Below are 11,834 nucleotides of genomic sequence, written 5' to 3' on the forward strand. Positions count from 1 at the left end.
GGGCAGATGGGGAGGGGCAGATGAGGAGGGGCAGATGGGGAGGGGCAGATGAGGAGGGGCCGTGACAAAACAAATGCAGAACCGTTTCTGGCTCAGCGCTACAAAAGGTGCAATGAGGTTCTCTGTCAGTAAATTGGGAAATGAATGCGTTGCATGGACAGATGTTGTGTTAGAGTTTAAAATGGATCTCTCTCATTATTTGAGATACAGAATTGCAATGGGCACAACCAAGCCTTACGCCATGTTATGTCCTCCAGTTGTGACTTCCAGAGAGGTTTCCCTCTGGGCGAAATCTCATTATAGTCGTGAAGCACTTCTCTTATATGTTTGTTGGTACATTTCATGTCTGTTAATTTTATTCCATTAACTTTTAAACAAGGTATTTGAAGATTAACATTTTGATATCCTAAGTGACATTTCATTAATTCAATTATACCTGTGGAACAGGCCTTATCACAGAAGTCAGTTCTTTATATTTGACTGGAAAAGATGTGGCTTTTAGGAAATGTTCAAAGCTATAAAGATTGCCTTTATCATCAAACAGATCTGTAACACAGATTAGACCCCTTTCACCGCAGTTCTCCTCATATAGTATCCATTTCTTGTTAACAGCGATGTGACGCTGGTTCCAAATGATACCCGTATGTGGTGAAAGGTCGTGAACATACCAAGACGATAACGCCTGCTGATAGAACTTTAGAGACATTGTAATTACATCCCATTAGAAACTTTAAGCCACCTACATTTTTAAATATATTGTGTGGTATAAAATGTTATACGTGCTCAACAAGATTACACCCAGGATTGAGGAACAATGACGTAAAACACGTAACAAGGGGGCACGACAGCAACTAAAAGGGACAAACTTAGGCTGCCAATACACAACATAAAATATAAAGCTTGTTTGAGTTTTTAAAGAAACTGGGTTAATGAGGCGAAATTACCCCCCCCCCCCGTTTACACGCCAGCATAGTAGGCGACAGTAATGCAATTTAAACGCTAGGTGCCACCCGCCATTGAAGAAGAAGAAGAAGAAGAAGAAGCAGAAGAAGAAGAAGAAGAAGAAGAAGAAGAAGCAGCAGAAGAAGAAGAACAAGTAGGAGGAGGAGGAGGAGGAGGATGACGATAATGATAGGTTTACCTCTTGTGTAGTGAAATAGTTACAAATTCATTTGAAAGTCATTGCAAAATATGTCCAGACTCCAAATACTGAGACTGGTGGTCCAGCAGCGTCTGACTGCGGCTGCTGAAGAGATCTTCGGAGTGTTTGAAAAAGCCATAGAGGAGTATGAAGAAGAGATAGATCGCCAACGCAGGCTGGTGGCAGATGCTGTGAAGAATGAGAGCAACAGACCAGGTTGGTAGAAGGAGAATAAGCTGATCTCATTCAAGTGACGAGATATTATTCAGTCGTCAGGGTACAATGGCAGTCCGTAACGCCGGCTAACAGGGGGGGGCGGGGGGTACGCGCAAAGATGACGCCTGCACGTGGAGCACGCTATCACGTTTCGCTGGATATCGGGAAGAAGGGACATTGATTGGTTACCATTTGTACCGTATCGCGTTCACCTCTGTTCAGCCGGGCTAGTGGCTCTAAGGACGTGTTGACTGTAAGCTGGCCATTTCTTGCTGGGATCCATATCAGAGACCTGGTCAGTTAAATTTAGTTTGTTTCAAAAAGTTGAACATTTTAGTTCCCAGCCCAGTTTTTGTAAACAACATCCCAAGTCTGTTGTAACAAATGCATGCATCCAGTGTTTCAACAGTTATTCCACCGGTATCAGCGACGAAGCCGAGGTTGATGGTCCAGCATCGCACATTCAGCACCGCCCTTGGTGCAAACTAGGCCGCTGCTATATAGACGCGCTCATCGGACACGCGCGTTGCCAAGGTTACGCGCCTGGCCTGCTGGCTGTACTGGGGTTGTGTACCGGCTATATGGCACCGACGACAAACTGATGAGCATGCTGGCGTTGGGCTCTGGTTGTTTTGCTGTGGGGTGCAACCTGACCTCAGGAACAAACGCCATTTCGAAAATAAGAGTGTTTGGGTTTTCCAAAGAAGAGGGAAGACGGACAGCATGGATCCCCACGTTGCGAAGAGGGGCTTGGCAGCCAGGCAACAGTTCAGAGACCTGTAGCCCCCACTGCGTTCCAGGTAACAAAGTCACGATAAGCGCTGGCTAACACTGTATTGTAGCGAGCTCGGGGGACAACGCAACCACAGGAAGTGCCGCGGCCGGGAAGCGAACCCGTATCGCCCGCACCGCAGGAGACGTCGTTAACCGCTCGACTAAAGGCTCAGACCCGCCAGCCAGTGGCCAGCGTGCCTCCTTATCCATGCACGTTACAGTATAAACTAACACAGTAATGTTAGAGCAATGCTAGTCGTTGATACACTTTAGCTACGTCTTGAACTGACGTTATGATGCCTGTTCCCAATGACTTGACAGCGTTACATTGCCTGATCATTTTCTGTTGTAGTACCTAGCAAGATGATTCAAACATAAGAGCCACGATGTTTTTCCATCAAAGCATGCTGTACAAAGAGATAACCTACAGTAACGTCTTTATGCATGCTCAGTAATCCAGGTAAAATCAAAGCAAGTTGAATCAGTTCATCTGGACATGTTTGTTGAGAGGTACGTTTCATCATCATCTGAGTGACATCTTAACTGACTGCAGGTATCTCCACCCTTAGAAACAATACAGTGACTGCAGGTGTCCCCACCCTTATAAACAATACAGTGGCATAACGACCCAAACCAACGACCAGTTTCATATGTACATATGGGTGTGACATTAACTAGAGTCACAATGGCCATGTGTACCATTCACAGAGGATTTGGGAGTGTTTGTAATCACAACATTGTAAGATGGCGACAGATGTACTCTTAGGTATGTGGTGGGAGTTTCGGAAAACTTGAGACACGTATTTCCAAACACCATGTCTCAGTTGCTTTCCAACCCCAAAACACACTGCACCAGAAACTGGTCCACTCCAAGGATCGGGTCCCACGGCACAAACAGCAATATAGTGTAGCTGTTAAGTGCCAGGAGGATTGCCATGACTTGTAAATTGGGGAAACTAAACAGATGCTGGCCAAGAGGATGGCACAACACAGGAGAGCTAACACGTCAGACCAGGACTCCATGGTCTACACCATCTACAGGCCAGTGGCCACTCTCACAGGGATGAGGATGTGCACATCCTTGATAAGCAGGAACACTGGTTTGAACAGGAAGTCAGAGAGGCCATCTATGTGAAGAGGGAATGACCATCCCTTAACCGGGGGGGGGGGGCTAAGAGTACATCTGTCACCATCTTACAATGCTGTGATTGCAACTATTCCCCAACCCTCTGTGAATAGTACACATGGCCATTGTAACTCTAGTTAATGATCACACCCATATTTACATATGAATCTGGTGTGGCAATTATTTAATTCCAAACGAGACAAAAATCTCTTACAGTATTGTCACACGATTTTAATATATGTTCATGAACAGACACATCCAAGCCCAGGTGCCTGAATGTGCACCGATCAATACAGTACAGTCTCTCTTATAGGACAGTTGTCTGTTCTTCCCCTCCTTATCTCATGTCTTCCAGCTCTCGTCCACCAATGCCACTTCTCCATTTAGTGTGTACACACTTGCTACACTCAGTGAGTCTCCCATACAGACAACAATTAACAATAGGCCCTTATTTGTACACCTGGAGAAGACACTTTATAAGACTACATTTGTTCAGTTACACATGGACTTCAAGTATCGATCTAAGCAATGTAAGGTCATGGTGAAAGATTAAAAGTAAGCAAACGTCAAATATGAATTGCCCTCACAAACTGATTGTCGGTTTGGGTGGTTATACCACTGTATTGTTTTTAAGGGTGGGGACACCTGCAGTCACTGTATTGTGTATAAGGGTGGGGACACCTGCAGTCACTGTATTGTGCATAAGGGTGGGACACCTTCAGTCACTGTATTGTTTATAAGGGTGGGACACCTTCAGTCACTGTATTGTTTATAAGGGTGGGACACCTGCAGTCACTGTATTGTGTATAAGGGTGGGACACCTTCAGCCACTGTATTGTTTATAAGGGTGGGGACACCTGCAGTCACTGTATTGTGTATAAGGGTGGGGACACCTGCAGTCACTGTATTGTGTATAAGGGTGGGACACCTTCAGTCACTGTATTGTTTATAAGGGTGGGGACACCTGCAGTCACTGTATTGTTTATAAGGTGGGGACACCTGCAGTCACTATATTGTTTATAAGGGTGGGACTCCTGCAGTCAGTTTAGACTGAAGAGGTCACTTAGATGAGTGATGAAGCGTGTCTATTCGGGGTGGGAATTTCAAGGCACCTTACAATTCAATTCTGATTCAGAAGGCTATGATGTGATTATAAAACGATTATTGGTGCATCTTGATTCATCAACATTTTTTATTTCTAGACATGATTTATTTTTCTCACTGTGTGACTACTTGCTACTTTTAACACTAGAATGACCAAGGCCATCATTTTGACGGTTTTGGATTTTGAAAGCTTAATAACTTTGTGGGGGGAAAAAAGATACAGACCTGCCACTCCCCGAATGCCCCTAAAATTGCAGATATTTGCTTTAAAGAGAGACTGATGTGCCCTTTCTGAACACATTTTTTAACATTGGGAGTTTGAATCATAACCAAAAATAGGCGTAGTTTTATGAATTCAAAGCTATTGGCTACTGTCTTCGCGTGGGTGGGGCTTGGTACCGCTCGTCACTTGCCATAGAAACCACGGCATGTGGTAGGCCTACAGCACGGCAGTGCAATACCACTTGGCGAATAATATGTTCGATGATACAAATAACTGTTAGCTAGATAGATAGATAGATAGATAGATAGATAGATAGATAGATAGATAGATAGATAGATAGATAGATAGATAGATAGATAGATAGATAGATAGATAGATAGATAGATAGATAGATAGATAGATAGATAGATAGATAGATACGTCGTAGCAAGATTGATATTAAAGTCTCAGCAAAATAGCACAAACTCGAGCCCAGTAGCTAGCAGGAGGGGTGAAAGAACGGCCTCTCCGTGGTTTTATAGCATCTCGCTACGGACGCACCCTCTATGCAAACTGACTGGTGTCTCCTTGTCCACCGGCACAGTTTGTCAATGGACACCATCTCCAGCCAATCACAGATCTCTCTCGAGTGGCCGCATTTTGGCCACTGAATTTCTCCGTGGTCACATTCCACCTCGGAACACAGCCTGTCAATGGGAATGTTCAGATTTTGATGTCAGTATCACTTTAAAATGAGTTTTAGATCAATTGCACAAAAAAAGAAAGATGGGAGTGCAGGAATGAGGAGACGGAGAGATCGAGTTGAGTCAATTCTGTTTACTCGCCACACAAAACGACACAGATACAGCACAATCTCTCCTGGCAACCAGCTAACCGCTAGGCTGCTGCAAACATGGCTCCACCCCGGAAACTCTAAGCAGTGCCTACGTCAGCACTCCGAACGTCTGCCTTAAAGGAGCAGCAGCCCCTGCTGAATCTACCCTCATTTGTGTATCACCACAATAAGATCTACCTAACACGACCATGAGCGGTCCAAAAGACAGCTTGTAATTTGTGCGTCATATCCCATCATTTCCTGTGTGAAGTTCGTTGCTGTGTCCTAGAAACACACTAGCGTCCTCCAGTGCAGACAAATAGTCTCAACTTGATGTTTGATTATTTCCAACATGTCTGGTTACAGATGCCGCTACAGACGCACCACGACTACCATTGAGGCATTGCAGTATTTACAGGCGGACAGCGGCCATTTGAAATTGTTTTAAAATAGTATTATAGTTGTTAAAATGTTAATTTTGGTGTCAGTTAGTTTTCTAACAGACATACTAACATGTAATGCATTAAGGTCTCAACTGGGTATTTATCTTGACTCAAAAAGCTTAAAAACCAGCAGTCATTTTGACCGCCCGTGTTGGTTTTAGGTAGGAGTGAAGTCCCGCTTGTTCTAGTGCTACGCCTCACTGTCCTTCCCATACCTTGTGGCTACGCTCTACTGGGGCCTGAGGTAGAGAGGTAGAGATGATTAAGCAAGAAACTTAGCTGGCTCAGTTGCGTCACGCTGTGGCACCTTACTGGCTGTTCTTGCTTTTGTGCGCAGCTTGCCCGCATCATGTCAGAGTGGTTCTGTGCTCTGTCTTCTGGTGTTTCTCTCTAGTTCCACCACTTCATCAGGGCTCAGTTTAATGAAGGCATCAGAGAATGTTGTGCACTTCGGACAGCTCAGAGCACTGCCATGCTCACTTTGGGGCTGAGCTAAGCTGCTGAACACGTTGGGTTCCTCTACCTGCTCATCCTGCTCTCCTGACTGCTGGTGAAATCCTGACTGCCTGGCTCAGAGGCTGTGTCTGTCTCACTGCTGCCACACAGTCTGGCACACAACGTCTTCATTAAAGAAATTGTGAAAAACTTTACTCACCTACGCTGCTATATATACGGCTACTGAATATTTTACATTGGGCCAACTGGTGGATTTGTTGGAGATGTGTGAACTATAACTTCCATTCAGGGCCTATTTTAGAATCTGGATTTAGCAGGGGAAGGGAGAGGGGAGCTTGTAGCAGCATCTTCTTTCCAGTTTTCAAGAAATTGCATTGAGCTTCAGGTTGTGGATTGTCAGCCTGAAACGATATTTGATATATACATTATGCTTATATATAAAAATAATGATTGAGGAAAAAAGGCATTATTATGACATCTGTAGCATTAGACTTGTATTATCATAGCTAGATTCATTTTGCTGAAACAAAATATCTCCAATTTAACACTATGAGATTTGAAAAGACTGGGAGGTAATGTGTCATGTCATTTAACTGCTCACCTTCTTAGTCACTCGTGACCAAGCACTTGGTTTTGAGGTGACAGATGGGCCACTCTGGAGTCCATCCTGAATACACCCCTCCACAGTAACCAAAATCGTGCCCACGTGTCTACACACCTCTCCGTTGCTGCATAAATCCAGATAGACATTCCATTATGCGAGTTTGGATGCGAGCTTCCCTCCATCCAGGACATACGTATACTATAATGGACGTTGTATCAGCAAAGCCATGGGATTATCAAAGACCCCAGCCACCCCAAGTACAGACTGTTCCAGCTGCTACCATCAGGCAAGCGGTACCGCAGCCTCAAAGCCCGGACCAGTAGGCTCCAGAACAGCTTCTTCCACCAAGCAACCAGACTTTTGAACAAAGAACATTAAAGACACTAAACCTGGTGCTAGAAGTTAAGTTTGGGCCATAATAACACATGCGCAGTCATGTTTGTTTATTTTGTTACCATTGAAAGTGACTATAACAGCATGTAAAGGAAAGACAAGGTCAAAATGTAAGGAATGTGAGGTGATCAAAGAAGGTTGAATCAGTTAATCTGGATACGTTTATTGACATATATGTTTCATCACTCAGCTAACTGACCTCTTCAGACTGAAGAGGTCACTTAGTTGAGTGACATTTTTGAGAGATGAGAATTCCCGAAACACTATGGAAAGGGGTTCCAGCGCAGCCCATACAGTAGAATAATGCAGTGGCAGAAGGTGAAAATTATGTTGCCATTGTCAAAGAATATATTTACAAAAAATATTGATAAGCTGATAACATACATCAGGAATCGGGAACAATTTGTCATTTCTTACATGTACTTGCATACACAAAGAAATGAAACTTCGTTTCTCCCAGCCCACAGCGGTGCAAAATAAAAACACACACATCCAAAATTTCCTAAAAACAACACCACCAAAAACAGGAAATTCATGATACATTATATCAAAACGAATTATTATCAATTAGGCTATATTTTCAGGTCATAAATGCAGCCTCTTGCATGCCTGCACCTCCTAAAGTAATAAGACCAACAATGTAGGTTTCAAAATGTGGCTTTTTCATTAATGACGTAGAATTGCATCAGAAGAAGGCTGATGGAAACGAACTAAATGTGTTGCTGGGCAAACAAACAGAAACCAAATCAGCTTTCGCTTCACATCCTGGCCATGAAAGGAAAGAAATGATAAAAGGCAAGGCACATTTGGACCTGGGATCACCTCCCAGTCTAACAGCTGCTGTGAATGGCAGTAGCCTTTTTTTTATTTTATTTTGTTTTATTTTACGATTTGCTCTAAGTGACTTATGAGTCCTCTCCACTATCCTTAATGTTTTGTAAATTTAAGATCTAGTTTTAGTACTAAATTGGTTCATGAATTACCCTGAGCCAAAAAATGTTGGGATCTTAATCCTCCAAATTTTTTTTTCACCTATTGGTTTTAGGATTTTCTCCTAAATCGGCCTGTTATGAGCTACTTTTAGCCTTAAGATTTTTCATAAATACAGCTCCTGCTCTGCGAAGCTGATCCTAAGGACTGTTGACTGAGGAAAGTCTTGTTGTATGGAGTTGTTGACTACAGGATAGCTCATTGTTAACAGTCTGATAGCATCCAGCAAAGCAGAAAGTAAATGCTGTTCAAGTTTCCCAACTTAAGGGTTGAAGATAAAACATGTTAATATAGTAACTGAATTGTAGTCACTGAATATAGTAGCCTTTTTACCCCGCACTGAATTGGGTAAAAAGGCTTTTGTTCATTCTGCACCTTTAACCTGGAATATGTTGCAGAATGACTGGAAACTTACAGAGTTAATCTCACTGAGCCGTTTTGAATCCAAATTGAGAGTACTTGAAGCTGATTTCACAACATATACTTGTTTTTTATAATCTGCTTGTAATTTACTTTTTTCCTAATTTTTATTTTGTCTTTTGTTTGTGTTTTCAAATGTGTAATTTTGCAACTCTGTGATTTTGTATCTGTGCTGCCTATCTTGGCCAGGTCTCCCTTGAAAAAGAGGTTTGTAATCTCAACGTTTCCTCCTGGTTAGATAAAGGTTAAATAAATTAAAAAAAATAAAAATAGTGTTATTAACTGTACAAGTACAACTAACTAATTTTTATTTTTTGTTTTGCCCTCTGATTAGACCCTCAACAACTATTAGGCTATAAAGAGGAGGTTCCGTCTGAGCAACAGGAGTGGAGTCCCAGACTGGTCCAGGAAGAGCCAGAGCCCCCACACATTAAAAAGGAAGAGGAGGACCTGTGGAACAGTCAGGGGAAAGAACAGCTTCTGGAATTTGAGGAGAGGGCTGGTATCAACAAGTTACAATTCACTCCTGTCCCTGTGAAGAGTGAAATTGATGAAGAGGAAGCTCAATCTTTAGAGCTTCATCAAAGCCAAATTGAGGAAACCAGCAGCTCAACTGAAAAGATGAAAACAGAAGCTGATGGAGAGGACTGTGGCCTGCAAGAGCCAGCCAGGAACTTGGATCAACATGGAGAATTACAACCACCTAGTGATAGTGGTTGGAATCAGATAAGTGAACCACGGTCAAGTTTGGACACAAAAGAAAACTGTGAAATAAATAATCAGAGATCTGTTTTGAAGAAACTGTTCAGTTGCTCTTTTTGTGGTAGAGAGTTTTTTCAAAGAGGAGATATGCATACACACATGAGAATACACACAGGAGAGAAACCTTTTAGTTGCTCAGTCTGTGGTAAAGGGTTTTCTCAAAGAGGATGTGTACGGAGACACATGAGAATACATACAGGAGAGAAACCTTTCATTTGTTCAGTCTGTGGTAAAGGTTTTGCTGAAAGAGGAAGTATGCAGACACACATGAGAATACATACAGGAGGAAAACCATTTAGTTGTTCAGTCTGTAGTAAAGGGTTTTCTCAGAGAGGAAATATGCGGAGACACATGAGAATACATGCAGGGGAAAAACCTTTAATTGCTCAGTCTGTGGTAAAGGCTTTTCTCGAAGAGGAAATATGCTGAGACACATGAAAAAACATACAAGAGAAAAAATCTTTACGTTAAATTTACATTGCAGGTGGAAATGGCCCAAATCCTTTTTTTTTATTTATTTAGGTACATGTAACAGATTTAAGTAGGCTTTATTCAGATGCCATGATTAGCTCAGACTGGGTCTCTGGTTATTTTACACATGCTATTGTTCAGCCTCTGCTTAAAAAAGCCAAACCTTGATCCATAACTGCCAGAAAATTATTGGCTAATTTCCAAAATACCTTTCATATCAAACATCTTAGGGAAGGTGATGACTAAGCAATTGCATAATATCCATGACATCTATAACATGCTTGACAAAATTCAGTCTGGTTTTCACAAAAAGCATTCCACTGAAACTGCCTGCGCCCCCTTGACCAAGGCGATGACAAGGAACTGGAATTGGCCCCCAGGCGCTGCAATGCGGCTGCCCTCTGTTCCCAATGTACACTGCTGTCCACTGTTTCTAGTGTGTGCATGGAGGATAACTTAAATGCTGACAGTGAATTTCGTTGTATGTACAGTGACAAGGTATCTTCTTCTAGATATTATGTTATCTGGTGATGCAGGTGAATGTTCTGTTGTATTGCTGCTCAATCTCAGCGATTTTGATACTGTTGACCACCACATTATGATTGGTAGGCTCAGGCAGTAGGTGGGCATCTCTGGGATTGCCCTAGAATGGTTCTCCTCTTACCTGTCGGATTGAAGTTTTTTTTGTCTGTTGGTCGGTTTGTGTCTGCTTCTGCCCTGTGCTGTGGTGTGCCCCAAGGTTCAGTCCTGGGTCCCATTTTATTTGCCCTGTATATGCTTCCTCTTGGGCATATTATCAGTAGCTTTGCTGGCATGTACCTATCACTGGTATGCAGATGACATGCAATTTCTCATTTGACCCTCACAAGCCTGATAAACTGCTCATTCTTCATGATTGTGTGATAGCTATTAAGGACACGATGGCAAATAAATTTTTTTACAGCTAAATACTGACAAGACAGAAGTCCTTTTTTCGCCCTAAATTGTGGGATTTCTAAGGTCAGGATTTATTTGCATTCTCTTTCCTCTTGCATCCATGCCAGTCGTAGAAACCTTGGTGTTATGTTTGATCATAGCATGTCCTTTACTTCTCGTGTCAAGATACTGCCTGTTCCTGCTTTCATCATTTGAGAAACATTGCTAGCCTTAGGTCTGTTGTATCACAGACTGAGATGGAAATTATTATTCATGCGTTCATCTCTATACACCTAGGCTATTGTGAGTCACTCTTTACTTGCCTTAGCAAATCCTCTCTGGATCAGCTACAAATGATGCAAAATGCTGCTGCAAGTCTTCTAACTAGAACTAACAATGCTCTGACATTACTCCAATTCTGGCATCCTTACACTGGCTTCCAGTTGAATGTAAAGTTGAATTTAAGGTTTTAGTGATTACCTGTAGAGCTTTGAGAGTTCAGACGCCTTCCTACATTGCCGACCTAATTTGTCCCTACACAACATCAAGATCACTTAGGTCCTCTGATTGTTTATTGTCTGTACCTCAACCCAGGCTTCAAACCAAGGGTGATCGTGCTTTCACAGTAGTTGGCCCATAAACTGTGGAACGCTCTCCCTTTGGTTTTGTGGTCTGCTGACAGTTTTAAAAAGCAGCTAGAAACTCTCCTGTTTATTCTTTTGTTTAGTCTGTTTAATTTATGTATTGCTTGTTATTTTTTTACCTATTTAATCTCTGTTTATCTTAAATCTTTAATTATATACATTATTTTTCTTTTTTCTTTTTATTGAAGAACTTTGTGACTGTCTGTGAAAGGTGCTATATAAATAAACGTCCTTAATTATATGATTAGATTATAATACAAATCTGTATATTGGACCTATCAAACAGTCAAAGTAGAGCTCTGTGAATTTTGAATATCAGTGATATTTTGAATATCACG

The 11,834-nt window shown here is 42.2% G+C and overlaps 1 protein-coding gene across 1 annotated transcript; it reads left to right on the plus strand.

Moving 5' to 3' along the window:
• The first annotated feature begins 1,119 nt into the window (after positions 1 to 1,119).
• Positions 1,120 to 11,481, plus strand: LOC130126653 (involucrin-like). The gene is made up of 3 exons (XM_056296261.1): positions 1,120 to 1,357; positions 9,039 to 9,470; positions 11,447 to 11,481. The coding sequence occupies exons 1-3, from the start codon at positions 1,192 to 1,194 to the stop codon at positions 11,479 to 11,481; spliced, it is 633 nt and encodes a 210-aa protein (XP_056152236.1). The 5' UTR covers positions 1,120 to 1,191.
• The last annotated feature ends 353 nt before the right edge of the window (positions 11,482 to 11,834 follow it).

Source organism: Lampris incognitus, chromosome 16 (assembly GCF_029633865.1).
Source record: "Lampris incognitus isolate fLamInc1 chromosome 16, fLamInc1.hap2, whole genome shotgun sequence".
NCBI lineage: Eukaryota > Metazoa > Chordata > Actinopteri > Lampriformes > Lampridae > Lampris > Lampris incognitus.